Source organism: Mastigoproctus giganteus, chromosome 12 (assembly GCF_048544385.1).
Source record: "Mastigoproctus giganteus isolate SK-2022 chromosome 12, ASM4854438v1, whole genome shotgun sequence".
NCBI classification, from domain to species: Eukaryota; Metazoa; Arthropoda; class Arachnida; order Uropygi; family Thelyphonidae; genus Mastigoproctus; species Mastigoproctus giganteus.
This window is the reverse complement of record NC_143586.1, coordinates 60,015,278-60,036,389: the sequence shown is the minus strand read 5'-3', so window position 1 is coordinate 60,036,389 and position 21,112 is coordinate 60,015,278. Positions and strand designations below refer to the sequence as shown.

Below are 21,112 nucleotides of genomic sequence, written 5' to 3'. Positions count from 1 at the left end.
AAAAAAAAAAAAAAAAGACCTCTCGTTCAATTTGTAACACGTGGATTTGATACCGTTACCGATACTAAGTAATACCTACAAAATCTCTGTCTAAGTTAAACTTTAAACTAAGTATATTCCTAAGTAACTAGGAATATAAAGCTACTCTAGAAATACGTTAATATGACAATTTAAGCTAATAAATCAGAAAATAAATCAGGAAAAACTTCTCTGTTCCAAGAGTGTCAAAGAGCTTCGTCCGCACAGGCTACTCTCGCCCAGACGTTATGTCACAGTTCACTTTACTATTCAAGAATTGTGATCTATGTAGTGTCACAGACAGCATATTCTGTAATGTAGAATGAATATTGAGTGTCTGGCCATCGTTATTTTGGTTTTGATTTTTTTTTTTTTTTTTTTAAAAGTCATATATATGTACATTTATTACAGTGTGCTGATCATGGTATAATTATATTTTTGAAAGAATATTGATGGCCACTAGGAATCTCGTTTTATTAACATAATGATTAACATTTTCCAGTAAATGGAAAATGTTAATTGCTGTAATCCAATTTTTTTTACTGGAATATAAACTTCCTTTTTTCATTATTTTAAGTACTTGCCATTTATAGTTTTGCTGATTGCAATTGCCTACCAGTTATTAATCCCCCACTTTCAATTGATAGGGAATACTGCAGTTAAAAAAATGTTGAAAGGAGGGAAATCTCCTTAAAGCATTTCACAAATCCCCCTTGTAACTACAAATATTGGTTATAATCCCTAGATTGGTTATAGATATGCAGAATATCAGTAATTTCCATGAATTCATGGTTCATGGCAGCAAAAGGCATTAACTTTTCTTTTTTTTTGTTGAGGAAATGGATCTTGATCCATTTCCTCAACTGTTATTCAATGCAAGTGTAGCAGACTTTGTACAGAGTTCATATTTATTTTGCACTATTGACTGTGCTATATTTCTCACCTTATTTCACTATCCCCAGTCAGTCTCTCCAGAAAATGAACTCTGTTTTTTCTATCATAGTCATATTACCAGTAATACCATACAAATTGAATGATCTAAATCAGGCCTTCTTAAACTATGGGTCGCGACCCCATTTGGGGTTGCATAGCAAAATTCTGGGGTCGCGAGAGATTTTATTGTCAAATATTTAAATACACGATTTTATAACATCTAGATGTGTATTTGTGCAGAGTCACACTCACACACCTGCACACAAACAAAGGGAGGAATGCGCGCGCACACGTGCAGCGAGACTATGATTCAATAACACTGACTGTAATGTGAACTAGTGTAGTATTGACGCTCTTCTAGTGTAGTCAATTGTCAGTGTTCCGCCGTAACGAGATTTTAGTTTTTTTTATTTATTCGGTAATTAATAAATCAATTATTATATGCAATATGTTATTTTTATATATTTATTGTATTTTAGGATCAAAATAATTTTTGGCCATGGATAAATGGCTGAACTTAAATAAGAATAGCAATGATGCAGATAATAATGCTACAAACTCTTCTCAGGCAGGCCAAAATATTGAAAAACAGGCATCTTATGTGCGAAAAAGAAAATATGATGAGTCTTTTCTTCAATTTGGCTTTACATTTCAAAATTGTAAGGGTAATGAACAACCTCTTTGTTTGATCTGCAATGAATTATTGGCTCCGGAGAGTATGAAACCATCAAAATTAAAAAGACATCTTGAATCAAAGCATGTTTCGTATGTCAATAAACCAAAAGAATATTTTGAAAGACTGTATAAATCTTTAAATAAAGAAAAAAAATCCTTTGAAAAATTTATAACCGTTAGTGAAAAATGTTTACTAGCGTCATATGAAGTTTCATACTGTATTGCTAAAAATAAAAAGCCGTTCACCATTGGAGAAGATCTTGTATTACCTGCTGCTATTAAAATGGTAGAAATACTACATGGAAGTAAATATGGCAATGATATTTGAAAAATTCCTTTGTCGAACGACATGTCTCGAATAGAATTTCTGATATTAACAAGGACCAATTAGTGCAACTTATTACAAGAATTAAAGAAAGCCCAAAATTTTCAATTCAGTTGGACGAAACAACTGATATTACTAAATTGGCTCAGTTGTTAGTATATGTCAGGTACGTTTATAAAGAAAGCGTGGAGGAAGAATTGTTATTTTGTCGTCCTATGGAAGACCATACTACAGGGAAAGACATATATTGTAAAGTTGACGAATTTTTAAAAACTGAAGGTTTAGAATGGAAAAATTGCTGTGGAATATGCACAGATGGTGCAAGAGCGATGACCGGCAAAAATTTTGGTTTTAAATCATTTTTTCAAGCTGCTCATTATGATCATATAACTTTTACTCACTGCCTTATTCACCGAGAGGCCCTTGCAGCAAAAAAATTAGCACCAGAATTGAACGATGTTCTTCAGGATGCTGTTAAGATTATAAATTTTATTAAGAGCCATGCCCTTAACAGCCGCTTATTTTCAAATCTCTGTAAGGATACGGATTCCAACTACACAACTTTATTATTACATGCAGAAGTAAGATGGTTGTCAAGAGGTCAAAGTTTAAGAAGATTATTGAAATATTTTTAACCGAACGAAAATGTGAACTTGCTGCTTTTTTTCAAAATGACTTATGGCTATCCAAGCTGTGTTATTTGTCAGATATTTTTGCGAAATTAAACGATCTCAACTTGTCTCTCCAAGGAAAAAATTGCGATATATTTACTTCGAATGATAAAATTGAAAGTTTTATCAAAAAGATCAACATTTGGAAAAGTAGGGTAGAAAAAAATTCGTTCGAAATGTTTTCCAGTGTCGACAATTTTATAATCGAGAAAATTCATTGTAAAACTTTTATTGCAAAAATTATTGTAGATCACTTAAAAGCGCTAGAAACACAGTTCCGTACATATTTTATATTAAATATTGATTTCCAAAAAATAGTTTGGATTCAAAAGTCGTTTTGGATTGGCTTAAGTGAGATTGATCACCTGCCACTTAAAGCTCAAGAGGAATTTGCTGAGCTTTCGAGTGACTCAAACTTAAAACTACAATTTCAAAAAAAGTCCTTGACTGAATTCTGGATCGGAACTAGAACTGAATTTCCCACAATCGCTGAAATGGCGTTAAATGTACTTCTGCCATTTAACACCACATATTTATGTGAAGTTACTTTCTCAGCTTTAACACATATTAAATCCCAGTATCGTTCAGCGCTAAAAAATGTTGAAGAGGTCTTACGTCCAGCAGTGTCAAACATTCCACCAAGATTTAATTTGTTATGCAATAAAAAACAGGCACATCCATCTCATTAAATTTTTTACTTTAATTTTAATTTAATACTTACCACTCAACGACTGCGTTCGAATATATTCGAGCGAACTAAGACTGTCAGAATCCCCTTTTATTTATGTTATTGCAAAAAATGCAATTTTGATGAAAAATAGGGCATATAATTTTTGTAACTATAATAAATACAATTTTACAATTTTTTGTGCAATTTTTAATTTTAGATTTTTGTATGTTTCAAAACGAATTCTAAAACTATATATTTTCATATGTATATGTATATTGTTACCTAATAAATAAATCATCAAAAAATATTAATTTATCTTTCTTTTATATTTATATGGGGTCGCCAAGAAACTCGCAATCATAAATGGGGTCGTGAATGAAAAAAGTTTAAGAAGCCCTGATCTAAATAGATATTGATGTTGAAAAGTAACTCTGCATGTTATCTAATATAGCCATAATAATATCATTGTAAATTAGATAATACGTAGCTGATATTGACTGTAATTACCTTGAACAGCAGCCATTATTATTATTCATTGCATTTCAACTATTATTTATTTATTTCAATTAAGCACTAACTTCAGCTATTACTCTAACACCCTCTGTAAGCCTGACAACAAGAAACACTGTACTCTCAAAACATTACAAATTGTTTAAGTGTTGAAATTGAGGTGAATTCAATTTATTTGCTACATTTCAATAAAACAACTTAACTTATCATCAGCTTAAATTTAGCACCCTCTTCCAATAAAGTATACCATGATGGCTGGGTATTTGGGTACTCAGCTGACAGGGACAAAGAGGCCAATTTCAGGAAATGGTTAATGTCTTAATGATGAATTGTAAAGATAATTACAATAAAATTTTAGCCAATAAATCTGCTGTGTAAATTTTATTTTATATTATTGTTTTGAAGTAAAGTTAAAGTGGATGAGCTTTTTACTGGCAAGCACAATGCTATATGTAATAAAAATGAAATGTCCTAATGAGTTCATTAAAGAACGATTGATAGTTATATTTTGTGCAATCTGATTTTTTTACATACTCTGTTTAATACATGACAGTAAGATCATAAACCTACTTTTTAAATTTACTTTTTTTTTTTTTTTTTTGAAATTTTCATCTTTATCTTGCTCTTCTTAGTATGAAAGGCAGAACTTACTGTAAACACAAAATTCATTCTACAATGAGCACTATAACCATTTATCATGTTTATTAGCTCGAAAGTCTTCCATACTATTGGAGAAGATGGGTAGGTGAAATTGGATTTTTTTTTTTTTTTTTTTTTTGTTTGGCCAATGCTGTATAAATTCACTTTCTTGCATTATTTGCCACTACTGATAATACTACTAAATACTAATAAATATAAATTGGCATCCATTTATGGCAGACTTTAGACTTTGACAACATACCACATATTCTTGTAGATTAATATCATTATGTTTAGAATGTACTACTTTCGATATTTTAAGTATAACAAAAAAAAAAAAAAACTTTTTGTGTATCATTTTTAGAACCAATTTCTGTGGAAGTCAGTATTGTAACTCCAGAATTAAGGGCAGGTAACACACTGCATTTAGACTGCAAGGTAAAAGGCTCAAAGAACAGTATTTCAGTTTCCTGGAGATATCAAGGTAACCAAATAACTAGTGATGAACACAGAGAAATATTAGCAAATTATACATTGTTAATAGTTGATGCTCAGCCTAGTGACAGCGGAGAATACAGTTGTATTGCAGCGGATCTCCTTAGCAGTGCTGTCTCTTCAGTTTCTCTGACTATTGAAGGTAAGTATAATTGACAAAATATCAAGAGCGTTTTTATGTTTGTGTTGAAAGTAAGAATTTAAATGGTCCCTTGAAAACTAGAGTAGTAACCTTTACAGCAAAGTTCTTCAACCTTTTAAGGCTGAGGAATTAGAATTTGAGAAAATAGAATCTGCTAGAAGCCATTAAAGCTTAATGTGTTTTTGGGCCTTGCAGAATACTTTGTGGCCCAATAGAGGATAACAAGTTGAAGCACTCTGCTTTAAAATAAGCAATTTGCACATATGGAATACCTATGTACAGTGAAACTTCCCTTTAACGGACAGCCATGGGGAACGAGAATGTGTCCGTTAGAGAGAAGTGTCCGCTAACAAGAAGTCTGAGGGAGAAAAAAGAAAGAAAGAAAAATCGTTAAACGTTTAATGTAAAATTAAATTGAAATATATACAGATTTTAAACAATATTTTTGTAAATAATATACAATTACATACACAAGAGATAAAGAAAAATCGTTAAACGTTTAATGTAAAATTAAATTAAATTAAATTATATACAGATTTTGCACAATATTTTTGTAAATACAGTAATATACATACAATTGTGCTATGCATATTATGACTTTATCTTAAGAAAAATATATACAGTAATCATTTATTTTCTTCTGCACCTTCTTCCGGCTGATAATTTTGTTTTCAACATTTGTTTGGAGTGAAGAAATCATCGAAAGTCCTTCAGTATCTTCTTCAGTGGCGAAAAACATTTTGAAACGATTGATTTGTATGAGCACTTCTTCTATTTTCATCGGTGGTTCGTTGTTAATATATTCTTCGACAGAATGACCTCCTTCCATTTCTTCATCCTCATGAGGAACTTCTTGAAAAATATCGATGATAATGTCGTTGATATCTAGAGCACCATCTTCTGTAGTGAGGTTCGAGTCTATATCTTTGTAGCCAGGGTCACTTGTAGCGGAAGTATCGTACATTATCAATGGATGTTGAAGTTCTTGTTCTTCTTGTTGCTCCACATTGCTGTTCACAACTTCAATTTTTGCGTTTGAGAAGCCAGACTTTATAAAACAGTTCACGACAGTTTGTTTTCTAATTGCGTTTACTGAAGAGGAAATCCATTGAATCGCATCTCGGATGCTGATTTTCTTTGCAAGGTCACTCGTTACATGTTACATCGTTCATGTTTGCAGTGAGATGTCTTAAAACACGTTTTCTGTAGTGAAGTTTAAAATTTTTTATTATCCCTTGATCCAAGGGCTGACACTCTGCAGATGTGTTTGGTGGCAGAAAAACGATTTGAATGTTGGACAATTCAATGTGCGGGTGAGATGCAGCATTATCCATGAAAAGAATAATTTTTCTGTTTTGACGAATCGTGTTTTGGTTAAAGTGACTTATCCATTCGCTCATGATATCTCGTGTCATCCACGCTTTTTTATTAGACTTCCAGTCAACATTCAAAAGATTCAACTTTATGCCCTTGAAACAACGAGGATTTTGTGGTTTTCCTATAACAAGAGGTTGTTCAAAGTCTCCCAGCATATTTGTACACAATAGTGCAGTCAAGCGTTCCTTAGAAATTTTTCCACCCTGGCACTTTTCGTTTAGACTAACAAACCTGTTTCGTCACAGTTGTAAATATTCTTAGCTTCAAAATCATGACATAAATCTTCCAATTTGACGATTCACTCTGTTACAACCCCAGTATCAACAGATCCACCTTCACCACTTACGGTTTTCCAAGAAATTTTATACAGAGTTTTGAACTTGTCTAGCCATCCCACAGAAGCTTTGAACTCATTTACTCCCATAGATTTCGCAACCTCCAAAGCCTTTTCCCTAATAATAGGCCCATTAATGAGAATATTTTTAGCACATGCATGACAAAACCACTCATACGTAACGTTGTCAATTTGAAGTCCAAAAGTTTTCGGGAATGATTTTTGAACCTGATCATTTACGTGTTGCCAAAATTATTTGAGCAGTTCATTTTTTTTTTCTTTAGGATGTCGCTTACGTGCATCTTCCCGATTTTGAATTTTGCAGCGAGATTGCGAACACTATTTTTTTTGCCGATCATACGCATTAATGAGTTCGATTTTATCTTTTAAAGTTAAATGTTTATGAGAAGACATTGTGCACTTCACACAACACTGAACAAAACTGAAAACTGAAACTCAAAAGACGAAAGACTGACAAATTTCCCACCCCCCCACTGCACACACCGAATTCATCAGAAGTTTTACACGTGCCTTAAAATTCTTGAAAAAGGGTTTAGAACCGCGACGTAAGCCTTGATAAAATTCAGAGAATCGGAAATAGAAAATAAACACACGATTGAGGCAATACATGGAAGAAACGTTCCTTGAAAAAGGGCTGTGAGCTCGCCCGCTGTCCGTTATGGGGAGATCAAATTAAGTGCTAATCTAAACAAAACAGTGCAGATTGCCTGTCCGTGTCCGTTACAGAGAATGTCCGCTAGACAGAAGCTGAAAACACGTTAAAACCAATAGAGGAGAGTTGGGGAATTTGAAAATGTCCATTAAAGAGAGGTGTCCATTAGGAGAAGTTTCACTGTATATACTTAATATACAGCTAGTACCTGAAATTCTGATACTATAATTAATGATACATTATCTGATTACTTGATGATAAAAATTGATTGATCTATTACACAATTAATAAGCTCCAGTGTGTGTGTGTGGGGGGAGACACCACTGAGAATATTGGCCTGTCACTTTATATTAGTGGCGCCTCTGTAGCCAGGTGGGAAGGAGCAGCAGTGCGTAGCACACACTTCTTGATTAAACCGGGGTTCGAGCCCGTCACCACCAAATACGGAGGATGCGGAAAGGTCAGGGAATGACCACCGCATATCCCCGGAGCAATGTGGCCTTAGTTGCTAATGCTCCTAAAAAAAAAACCAAATAACAATAATAACTTTATATTAGTGCTAGCGCCAAAGGACATTATACCATGATGAGGCATGTTTAAGTAACACTGCTTGTTGCTAAAAAAATAGTAGGAAAAAAATTAACATATTTGCTCGGCAGACACACCCAAATTTTAGAAACAGAATTCTGTAAAAATATTTTATTTCATATGTTTGAAATACAAATTCACAATAACAGTATATTTTCTGGATTGGAGATGGACCAAAATGTCTTTCAGCTGCCCTGCTTTTTACGTGTTCTTTGTCATAATTTAACAGCTTCAATTTGAGGCCAACTGTGTGCAAAAACCTCTTCTGCCATGCACCCATTTTGTCAGAACTACAAATTTATGGAAAATTAAAACTACTGTATACTACATTAAACACAGAAACATGAGACCCCCCACCAGTGACTCACTCATTTATAAAAAGGATATTGATTCTTTAAGATCACAGATAAGGTCAGTTGAATGATTACTGATACTGGTAAATGGTAATTCCCAGTAAAACCTCACTCAGATATGCAAAGCAATAGATATGCTATTGTAAAACCTCACTCAGATATGCAAAGCAATTCCCAGTAAAACCTCACTCAGATATGCAAAGCAATAACCAGAGGTGGCCAACATGTTCCTGCAACATGTCCATGTGCCTTATATCATGTTGAAAGCAGTGGTCAATAACCTCCCCCCCACCAGCTCTGCAACTACTGATCCACTCCAACAAATGTTTTTGTTAATTGTGTAAAGTAATTACTGTGTATGCTAAAAACTTGTAATAAAAAATTTAAACAGTTTTATATTTATAAAATAAATTTAACATAAGTTAACAAATAAATGTTTGTTCTTACTGAATCAATGTCATGTGGAGTGCAATAATACCATACATATGTTAAATTACTGCCAAAAAGTGATAAGTAGTAACTGTGCATTCCCCTTATAGAAAAATCTGGGTTATAATTTTTGGCAATAAGAGTAGAATTTAAACTATATGTTAATTTCTGATTTTTTATGTTATTTTGTTATTTATCTATTTCTTTTTGCATTGGTCGGTGTGCCACTAACAAGAGCTACATGTGCACATGTGCTGCATGGTTGATATATTTGGACCATAAGACACATGGGAATTTTAGGCTACATTTTCCAACAAAAAGTTGGCTCGTGGTCTGGTATATACAGGGTGTTTCAAAAATGATGGTCAATAATTTAAAGGTGAAAAGTACAAACTAAAATAAGCAAAAAAGTCCCAATGAAGTTTGGGCTGCAAATGAACCGTTTTCGAGATAATACACATTTTCTGTTAAGATCCACCACTGACTATGGGAGCACTAGTTTAGCAGCAAAAAGCTGTGAATTCTTTGCTAAGGGTGGTTTTATTAAACATAAGATAATACATTTTTAATTTTTGGTTTCAACACCACAGGATTTTACAGATGTTACATGTTACAGGATGGTATTTCTAACACTCTTTCCTCAACATCAGGTGTTATGCTTCTGGGCCTACCTGCTCGTACTCCATGTGCGAAGTGCCCATGTCCTCTAAGGAATTGATGTACCCTGATGAATGTGCACCTGTTGGGCTGCCTCAGGGCTGGGAAATGCTTCTTGGTACAAACGTGCACTCTCAAGTGCACTGCCGTTGGCTTTATGATACATGAAGTGCATGTCCATATACTCTTCATTGCTGTAACCTCTTTCCACGTTGACTATCCTTTGACAAGTACTAGTATGCCTGCTACGTCTCAGAGCATTGAGAGAGGAGAGGAGAAACAGAGGGAATGAGCATAACCTAACCTAAACAAACAAGTGAGTGGTGGATTCCAACTCTGTACAGTTCACCTTGTCAGTGGTGGAAATCCCAATGAGAAATGTGCAATCTCGAAAACGATTCACTTAAGGGCCCCATGTTTACTAGGCTTTTTTTTTGCATATTGTAGTCTGTACAGTTCACCTTTAAATTATTGACCATCACTTTTTGAAACACCCTGTATATCGTTTTAACTCTTCATAACATGTTTCTTTCTTGTGCATTGATAAAGAATATTTTTACACCAAATACGGAGGATGCGGAAAGGTCAGGGAATGACCACCGCATATTCCGGAGCAATATGGCCTTAGTTGCTAATGCTCCTAAACACACACACACACACACACACACACACACAATATAACCACAATAAATTGCTTGAACTAATAATTCCTGTCCAATTCCTTCATAAATTTTCCTTCTTAAGCTCTGAACTCCAGTGATCGTTAGAGATAATTTATTTTAGTGGTTAGTCATTTGTTCTTCTAGGGCATTTTTCTTCAGATCCAGTCTATGGGTGCTCTCTCTCTGTCTCTCACAGCAATACCTATTATGCCACCTTAAGGTTAGATTAGGAAATAAGGTTTCCTAACTTAATCTTTAAGGTTAGTTTAGGAAACCTAACCTTAAAAATGTACAAATAAATCAGTAACGCACATTGTCTGTTTACTGAGCGAGCAGCACTAAAGTGCTGTGGTTCTCGTGTTGACTTTCTTTATCGTAGCCCCTGTTTTTGGATACTATATATATATATATATATATATATACACACACACACACACACCATACAGTATTACCATTTTTTTTAAAATTTTAATGAAGAAAAATTGCTTTTCTCCAAATAAAAGCTAAATTATTTATTTAATTTTTCTGTTTTTACTTTTACTTTACACTTTTCTAGATACTGTGCCTCCAGAATGCATCGACAGTCCAAATTTTGCCAATTGTGACTTGATAGTCAAGGCTCACTATTGCAGTAATACCCATTATGCAAAGTTCTGTTGCCGATCGTGTCTGCTGGCTGGCCAAATAGGTTACCGACTGCATAAATGATATATCCAATAAAGACCTTATAAAAATGGACAGCGTGTGTGCATGAGTGTTCATAAAAGGCTAAGATAAAATATCTCAAAACTTGTATATTAAATAATTTAAGTGTTGCAAAAAATGTGCACTTATTTTAATTTGGCAGATCTCAGAGACAATTAGTGAATGTGTAATGTTAATAGCCTGTAAATTTTTAACATTTTCAATTTGCCAATGTGTTCACTTTTTCTCATACTGTGGTATACTAGATAAATCAATATAATTTAAAAAAAATATTCAAATTATTATAAATTAAAATTTCCAAGATGTAAAACATTCTGTAAATTTTATTTTATACTGTAAGACGACTTGCCAAGTGTAGCAAACCAAAGATGTTGCTGTTTTCTGTTTTAGTTTATTACTGTTCACTGTCCTGTTTACACTGTTTGTACATTTCTTTGGTGAATGAATTGATTGTTAAATCCAGTGCCTTTTCACTAATAAATTATTGAATTTATGAAATATGGTATATTCTTTAGCCAAATATGCTCATATATTACACCAGAATCTTGCTCTTTTGATCATACTTGCCCATAGAGATGCCTCCTGTTTGTTTATTTTGGACCTAACCCATTATTCCACAGGCTTTTAAACTTGCTAAACACAGGAATGCCAGTCACAAAAATTGTACTGCACAGGGAATGACATAGCACCATACTGTGCATAAGTAAAAATAATCTAAATTGCAATAAAAAATATAAATTACGACAATGACAGAACCAATACAGTTGATCCCTTAGAGAGTGTGTAAATTGGAACAAATACTGCATGTATTATGATATTATTTCATTTATAGTGAATAACGTATACCAGTTATATCGCTACCCCTAGAAAAATTCTGGACCCAATCCTTGATTAAGCAGGTGGGAATCTTACAAAGCTGCAACTAAATTAACTATCAAATGGTTGTGTCAAAAAAGTCCCACCTGTTGGTATACAAAATTTGCCATTCAGTTTTATTTTTGGGGGGGGGGGGGGGGGAAGAGGCAAGAAAATTTTAAAATTGTGCACGTTGCAGTGTCATTCATTATTTTAACAATATAATGGTTACAATTTTTCAGTGGTCAAAATGGAAAATTTTAAGACAGAATGCTCATTAATAAAATATTTGCTTTTAATAATCACCTATGTATATATGACATTACCAGTGCATGGTCAGACTGACCATGATAAATAAAAATTATCAATAAAAGATTGTCATTTATCAATCTTTTACTGAACAAACTAAATAAATTTCAGAACTCTTAACATGACCCTCTTCTGTCTACTTGCCACACAACTGTGATGACCATTTCATCACTTATTTCAGTTATATAAAAAAGTCTGTTTTTAGTTTAACTGTTTTTTTACAACAGTGGGAAAATTGCAAGTAAGTATTGCCTCAGTTTTAAAGCAAATAATGGGCGAAAAAACTGGCAAACAATGGTAAAATGTTCTCTGCATAGAGACAAATAGTGCAGAATACATAAAAGCAGTGGTTCCAAAAAGTTGGAATGCTGAAAATATACATGCCTACTACATGTTATTAATGTTCTTCACTTAGTTCACACTGGTAACAAAGCCATCACTGCCAAACTACAACCCCAGCTAGGAAATTGTTAGGCTAAGATCCATTTTTAAACATTTGCCTAAGCAATATTGGTAAATATAGAGCCACATGTAGCATTCTTACATTTCTTGAGTTATGCAGCTAAATATTTACCAAAACACCAGTAAAAAGATCCAACAACTGGATCTTTTTACTGGTGCTCTCTAATAGCTGTACCCATTCACGTACGCTCACAAAGTAAAATGAATTTTGAAAAGAAATGACCCAATGGAGTGGAAACGGAGTTGCACAACCTATATAAAGAAAATGGCAAAATATACATGAGAAAACAAGAAAATTCAGCCCCGGACACTTAATCTCTTCAGGGAAAGCCACAAGGCACTATAGCAGGTGAAAGAAGAATGTAGCGTTTTGATAATCCCTCAACCCAGGGACATCTGAGTTAAACAACTATAGCCACTACACTGTGGCAACCAGAGAGCAAATGCCTTCCTAACCAAGCAAAGCTGAAAAAATGAAGGAAAATGTGCAAATATGGATTTAAATCCCCATCAATAGTGCCTCTGGCAGAGATTGAGGATCTAATAATTTTATTTTGAACCTCAAATATAAAAGACTAATTAAAACAACTAAATTATAAATTAATTGAAACAGTATTATAATTTTGAAAGAAGGAACAAAGATGAGAATTTAGGACGTTGATGTGAGGAAAAATAATTCTTGTATAAAGTGAAGGGAAAACTTCATTCCCTTCATAAAAGGGCAGACTTTACTTATCTTATTGAAATTTTGTTAAATTTTCACATTTCAATCCCCCTTCACCCACCATTTTGTCAGCAACTGCTAGAATACAATCTATCTCATTCTCAACCTTGTAAGGGCTTTTATTATTTATAATTGAATGAGTTATTTGCTACATATGATATCAACTGAAATACTATACACTGGTCCATATCTCTTTTTTAATTCCATAAAGAATTTAGCAGGCATCAATTCACAAGTGATATTTCTTAGTTAGTATGCAGATGGTAATATGCAAAGAAGACTATTCATAAAAAAAATAAAAATGATTGTCATAACAAATGAGTACACAAAATAGTGTACTGCAATGTATTTTGTATTTGAGTCATACAGAATTTTCATGCAGTGAATGTCAAGAGGACTTTGGGGAGGGGAGGATGAATAATTTCATTCTATAATACTGGTATTATTTTTTTTATTAAAAAACATTAATTTCAGAGTGATTTTTGTAAATACTGGCATATTTTTTATTGTGTTTGAATAATAGTGTAGTTATGTGCAATGAATGCCACCAAAAACTTAAATTTGGAAAAGATTAATAGTTTCACTTTTCTGTTTTATGTTAACAATGTTGTTCTTACATTTTAACCATAATTAATAAACTTTTTTTTTCTTTTTTTTTTTTTTTTAACTAATGGATATTTTTATTGACCAAAAAACATTCACAAATTTTTAATTATTAAAAAATTAAAAGCATAACAATCTAAATTTATCCAAAAAGGTCACGCATTAGTATACCCCAAGCATAATTCAAAAATACCAAAATACTTTTTTACAGATATTAAAGTCTGAAGCCTGTCAGGGGCTAGGTAATACCAGGTTAAAAAGTATAGCTATCAAAATATAGTCTGTAAACAAATGAAAAATTCAGAAAGACCTAATGGGGACAGAATGACCTCCAAGAAATTGTTCATCATTGGGTCAAATTGAAATCTACACCTTTCTGTCATACTGTAGAACCTATCTCACACGTAAGCTTTAATAGTAAGATTCTGTTACATACCATAGAATCTATTATACAATATAACCATAAAATAAGAAATTGAACATAGCATAAAGCATACTTGTTAAAAGTTTTATTTTAAATTAATTTTTTTTAACCCAAATGTTTTAAATTTAAAATATTCAAAAAAAACTTCCCCAAATGTGATTTAACTTTTAACCTCCCCAAAAAATTAGTGCTATAATATAACTGGATGGTACACTGATGCTATGTACAAATTAAATGCTTTTAAAGTTATTTAAAGCATTTATAACACTGGCCAACAAAAAAAAAAAAAAAAAAAAAATTGAAGAAAAGCTTCAGATTCTAATGGAAACTGATTTGTCAATTCCAAAAATACCAAAAATATGACTTTATCAAGTCTCAACCAAAAGTTATACTGAAATTTTTGAAACTTAATAACCAATTTTAAATCTCATACAATAATACATATGCTATCCTAAAAATGAGTCTTATTAATTTTAAAATACTTTAATTAAACATAGAATGTACTACATACATTCTGTTTCCTGTTCATACTATAAATGTTTGCCACTCAGAAAGTTTTTCTTAAGTCCATTTTGCTTTCCCTCTTAACCTTCCATCACCTGAACTCTCAATGTAACAAAGATGCTCACATAGCATCTGTGAGACACCTTTTTGTTTTAGGTATAAAAAATTAATTTTTAATTTTTTTCACTAAATTGAAAATGGTGATCCATTAATTACGATTTACTAAACTCAGCTGAAAAATGTCAAACAAAAATAAATGAGACAAACTAATAATAACAATTAAGAGAGTTTTATCATTTTCAAGGTCACTAAAGCCTGGATTGAAATAGAAATGCTTGCATAGCCTCTGTTAAACAACATAACACACATAACAACAGAAGCACAAGATAAAATCATAACACTGATTTCTAAATGCAATTGACTTACTGCAACTGAAATCCAAGCTGAGGTCAATAGGAACAGAGAAACTCCTGTGTCTTCATCCACTGTAAAACTTTGCCTTAAACAAGCAGAACTTCATGGTCATGTAGTGGTCCAAAAACTCTTATTAAACCACAAAATTGAAAGAAACTGTTGGCTTGGGCAAAGGCCACCAACAATGGACAACTTAAGAGTGGAAAAACATACTGTGGATGTGAATTTTATATTACAACAAGAAAATGACCTGAGCTGTGTGGCGACTTTCTAGCAACTAAATAACAGGGTTGCAAAATATGGTGTGCCTCCCCAGTCACCTGACTTAAACCCAGTAGAGATTTTATGGAATCATCTAGACCATAAATAAATTCTGCCCATCTTCACAAAATTTATGGGAAACCTTACACATTGCTTGGAATAATGTTAGTCAAGACACTATTATAAAATTATCACCAGAATGCCATGTTTGTGGAAGGCAGCGATAAAATCTCATGGAGGATATTTTGATGAAAAATCAGTATAATTGATAATATTAATCATTTCAATGTTTTTTGCTGTAAATTTTTCAATGCCTAATAAAAAAATCCTTAAAATACTTTGTAGTGTGTTTTTTTTATATATTAAACTTTACATTGTCATAACTAATTTAAAAAAAAAATTAATAGTGATTCCAAACTTTTAGGTGGGAGTGTACATCATCTCTGGGGAGTTTCTTTATTTGAGATGAAATGAAAATTCCTTTTTTCAGTTTTGCATCTGTTAAACTGGGAAACACTTCTCTCAGGTGGCAGACTCCACTTCTTTCTTTATCCAGGGCCTTAACAAAATTCTTCATTAATCTAAGCTTTATATGCAAAGCTGGTAGAACCATTTTTGCTTCAACCAGGGAGCATATTTTATATTACTTCTCCCAGGGAAAAATTCCTTTTACTTTTCTCATTGCTGCACAATGTTTTTCTGTTGCACAACTGTAGCACAAATGTACAAAACAACCATAATTTGTGAAACTTCCTATAGACAAGCAAGTAATTCAATTACCTTAAGGTTACCACAGACATTCCAAGCAAAATCATAGTACTCAGTGGAGTTCCCAGGTAAGCAGGATATAGACTCCACAATGATTAAAGCTTGATGATTCTCTGAACACAGCTTTAGCCCCTTTAGAAAATTGTGTAACAGCCATAGATGATACTTTATGGTACTCAGGATCTTGGACATACTTCCATATTTTTCTTTCAAGAAAAATATGAATGTCCAAAATTCTAAGTACCATAAAATAGGGAAGCTGATGGAATGCATTCCCATTCTCCAGCAAAACTGCCTTTAAACTTAATTTTGAGTTATCAATAAATAGATTCCATTCAATGGATAGTGCCTAATGCCTAAGTTCATTCAAAAGACCACTGTCTTCCATAAAAAAATATTTTTCATAATGCTTTATTTCAGCATCACTGTGTGACAGTGTCAGCTTGCCTCAGCTCCAACCTGTAAGTGAACTTGCCATTCCAACCTGTTATTGTGACACAGTATGTGTCTCTCACTCTATTTGTCCTTATCTATTCTGGGAACTTACAACATGCTTTTAGTAATTCAGAAAGAATTTTAAAGGATTTTTTTAAAACATTTAACATCTTTATTTATTTTTAATTTCTATTTGCTGGTTTCTGCTGGGAATTTAAACTTGTTATTCAGCATTGCATGTTGGGTTCATCTCCTTTCTTTCCCCTCCCCCCCTACCACAATGCAAAAGATTTCTCATACTTTCATTAATTTTTTTTTTTTTTTTTTATTGTAGTTAATATTGCTAAATTTCCTGTGCATATAACAACAGTATTTTCACCCCTAAAATTCTTGGGTTCATATAGAGATGGGGTTAAGAACTTAGGGGTGATTTTGTTACAGATTAATGTAACTGATACTTTAAAGGAGCTTGCCACCAGTATATAGAAATCATTAGAATAACACTTATGGAATGCGAGACACACTGATAACACGCATACTCATAGTTAGTCACCTCACTAGCAGCATGCCAGGATATTGTTTGCCTCATAGGAGTTGCATCACAGTACAAGATTTAAATTTATAGTATTTTCCTTACCGTATGCATGTGGTTATAAACAAGATCTTCCCTCATCTTCCTCAAACTACATGCATAATGTGGGCATAAATTCAAATTAAGGAAGGATGATTACAGATGAGTGGAAATTTGCCTTCAGCTAACTGATAGTTGATTGTTGGAACAAACTTCCACCTGTTGTTGAAGTGGTAGCAATAATTATGAGGGCATCCATGGATTCAGTGGGTCCTATGAACTGGAAATGTGTGTATCCCCAATTCACAGAGGAGGATCTGTTAGCTTAATCTCTGTTCCTGGTTCCTAGGAATTGGAGATGTGAAAATGTATCCCCAGTTTACAAAGGAGGATCTGTTAGCTTAACATCTGTTCCTGGGAAAATAATGAAATCAGTGGTTAAAGAAGCAATGCAGGATCATCTAGACAATATGCAATTATACTGCAAACTATTATTACCAAACTATTATTTTTAGGCCACCAGAATAATTAAATTCATCTGCCATGCTGTCTTTTATGTCTATTAATTGCATGTGTTCTATGGTCAATTTGTCTGTTTTGTTGGATGAAAAACCCCGGTTTCTGGAGGGAAAACCTTGCTATCTACACCTGAAACTGGGTGACTCAGCCACGCAGTGAAAAAAAATCTCATTAAAGTTCCTCGCATCATCGACGGGATTTGAACCCAGGCCATTTCCACCCGGTGTGGGGAGGACAGTAATGATACCATTGTGTTGCCTGTGCAGATGCAATTATACTGCACTCGTAACAGAGTTGTTAAGGGGTGATCCTCTCTGACCGATCTGATTGGACAAATATGATGCAGTGACCAAGGAGCTGAATGCACAAAATAATTTTGATATTATATACTTTGATTGCAGGAAGGCTTTTGATACTGTTGTACATAAAAGACTGCTGTACAAACTGGAGCAATATGGCATTAAGGGCAAGTTATTGCCATGGATAAAGAGGTGGTTGAGTGGACATTGCTCTTCATGGACTAATGTTGAACGAAAGCACATCAGGCTTAATGTCCAAGTTTGCAGATGATACAATGGTTGGTGGGGTGGTTAATGACAGTAATGATGGTATGCTACAGCAACAGGATCTAGAAAAATTAGACAGTTGTGCTGAGAAATGGCAATTGAAGGTTAACATTGATAAATGCAAGGTACTGCATATGGGTAGCAGTAATCCCACAGTAACGTCAACTGTGTGGTACTACACTCAGATTAGTGGAAAATGAAAATGATCTGGGGGTAATTGTGCTGTCTGATATGAAGTTCCCTGAGCAGTGCAGACAGGCTGCCATGACAGCTCATGGGGTTCTGTCAATATACAGAAACCTTGCTAGCAGGTGTAAGGAGGTGATTTCCTATGTGTAAGGCCATGATTAGGCCTCATCTTGAGTACTGTATACAGGTCTAGAAGTCTCACTTTAGGAAAGATATAGATCTGCTGGAATGAATGCAGAAAAGGGCAACCAAATTAGTGATGGGAACGAAGGGGGTGCTCTTACCAAGTAAGGCTTCGGCTTTGCAAACTGCAGCATCTGGAAACTAGGCAGCTCTGGAGAGATCTGATTGAGGTGTTTTAAGGCTCTGAACGGATTGAGTAAGCTAAATGGTGATAGCATTCTTCCTCTTGCTGAGACTACTACACGTGAGCTTCTATGATTATTTCCCTGAATGCTTCCCATTTAGAATCTTCTGTTCATAATCTCATCAGTTGGTCCCACTGTATAGAATTTAAAAACCCTGTGCATTTTCGTTCTCTGCCATGAACAGTATTTCTTTGCTGGAATGAAAAGCCTAGTAGCTTCTATGGTTTATCCAGTCGTTAACATCATCAGTTGGTACCAATGTATAGAATTTAAGATTACTTGAGATTACTCTAGTTACATTTACAAAAACACTAATATTTACCCTTGATGATAGTTACATTTAAGTAAATTGCAAATTAATATTAAACGCCATTATGCCTAGCATTTGTAGATTATGAAAATGCATTTGTCGCTATACAGCAAAAGGCAATATTTCAGGCACTGGAAAGACATAGCATAGACATCCCATACATTATGATTTTGAAGAAAATATATGAATGCTACCTCCTTTATTAGACTAGGCAAAGAAAATTCAAGTTCAGGAAGGATGGTTGAAGAACAGAAGTTTGCCTTCAGGCAGTAGCAGTTGCTTGTTGGAACAAACTTCCATCTGTTATGGAAGTTGGTGGTTTCAATAAATTCAAGAAAGACCTGGACAAATTTTTTTTTTTATGTGAAACAACCTTTGGGACACCTACAAAAATTTCAACAGAGCAGATCTGATTGGTCACGAAAAATGAGTCATAGAAGTGATCATGTCAGCCACAGCTTCCGCCAGAGGTACACTCCATGCTCCCACCACTAATCTGTGCTAAACACTCACTAGTAGTGTGATTAGAGTGCATAATGCATTTTTTGTGACTGGTATAATATCTCAAGTTCTAGCGAATTAATTTACAAAATGCAAATGCCATTCGTTTGAATTTTGTCGAACTGCATTAGAAAAGCACAATAAAACAAAAAAAATGTGTGTACCGTGTATGCACAAAAGATGTTTTATTTAAGTGAAAATGTCCTTGGCTTGGAAGAGGTTAGTGAAATTCAAACTAATAGCCTAATTACCCATTTGATTGTAGCTTTGTTGAATAGCATGTTACAATCCTGCAGTTACTATTGTAAGACATGATAATGTCTGCACAAAAACCTTTGTGCAGACATTATAGTTTATTCATAATTGTTTCTTGTGTCGAGTTACTCATCATTGAAGTCTATTCAATAAAACTCTCCAAAAAATTTTGTGACTTTGTGTGTGTGTGAGAGAGAGAGAGAGAATTGGTAATTCCAACATATTGGTACTTTAAACATGCACATTGGTAATTCAAACACATTTACTGGTAACTTGCATTTGAATTATTGGTAATATGTACTTTAGAACACAGTACTGCTGAGTGTGGTCAATGAACAGTCGAAATAAATGATGCATTGCTTCTTTTGCTTGAATTCATCCAGAAGTCACGTAAAAACAACCTTTTTCACTAAACAAAATGAAAGTCAACTAAAAACATGACCCTATAAGTGTTTTTTTCCTTCTAATTGCAACTATCTCAGTTTACATCCTGCACGCAGCCTTTCCCTGTAACTCTTCACTTATCACTTAAGGAAGGAGCAATCATGTCCAGTTTGCAGGCCATGCACAGTGGCTAGCAATCATGTCCTTCAGGAATTGTAGGCCACACACACATTGGCTAGCAATCACATCCTTTACTTTGACAGAACCAATCATATCCTCCACTGCAACTGATCGTCTGCCATGCCTAGGGGTACCGGATTCTAAATCTTCCTTCTCTGGTGGTTGAGGTGTGGTTTGAACGACGGTTGCGTATCAAGTATGACTCCCATATACTGAGTTCTTTGCTGAATCAGATGGTTGTATTGCTTACTTTTATCTGGGGAGATCTGCATATATACAACATTCCCTTGAGGAGTTTGGAATTAGTTTTAGTGGGTGAGATTTGGAGCAAGTGAAGTCCGACCCAGATTTGGAGGGTTTGTATGGCATGGTTTGCCTGGTTCTCCAGCTGTAGTCTGAAGTAGGCTGCATTTGTCAAGACAAAGTCTTCTGCGAAAGCCTGCAAACAGACTTCCTCCAGATCCTTGTTCAGGAAATGGTCCGTCAGCAAATTTCACATGGTTGGTCCCACACTGAGCCTTGTGAGAAGCCTCTGTGGATTTGTCTCTGTATTGCTTTGTGGGGGGGGTGTTGACAATGATCATTCTGTCAGTGAGGCTGCTCTGAATAATGTACAGGTCCAGGGACCCTCGTCTCCCAGAGCCATCCAGGATG

The 21,112-nt window shown here is 34.1% G+C and overlaps 1 protein-coding gene across 2 annotated transcripts in view; it reads left to right on the top strand.

Annotated features, from left to right (window-relative positions):
- Positions 1–11,310, top strand: part of LOC150077096 (papilin-like) — a 724,323-nt gene extending 713,013 nt beyond the window's left edge. For both annotated transcript variants that reach the window (XM_090386252.1, XM_090386253.1), the window contains exons 35-36: positions 4,806–5,078; positions 10,708–11,310. In XM_090386252.1, coding sequence (XP_090242378.1) covers positions 4,806–5,078; positions 10,708–10,859 — 425 coding nt within the window. In that variant the 3' untranslated portion in view covers positions 10,860–11,310. The remainder of the gene's footprint in view (positions 1–4,805; positions 5,079–10,707) is intronic.
- Positions 11,311–21,112: the final 9,802 nt, after the last annotated feature.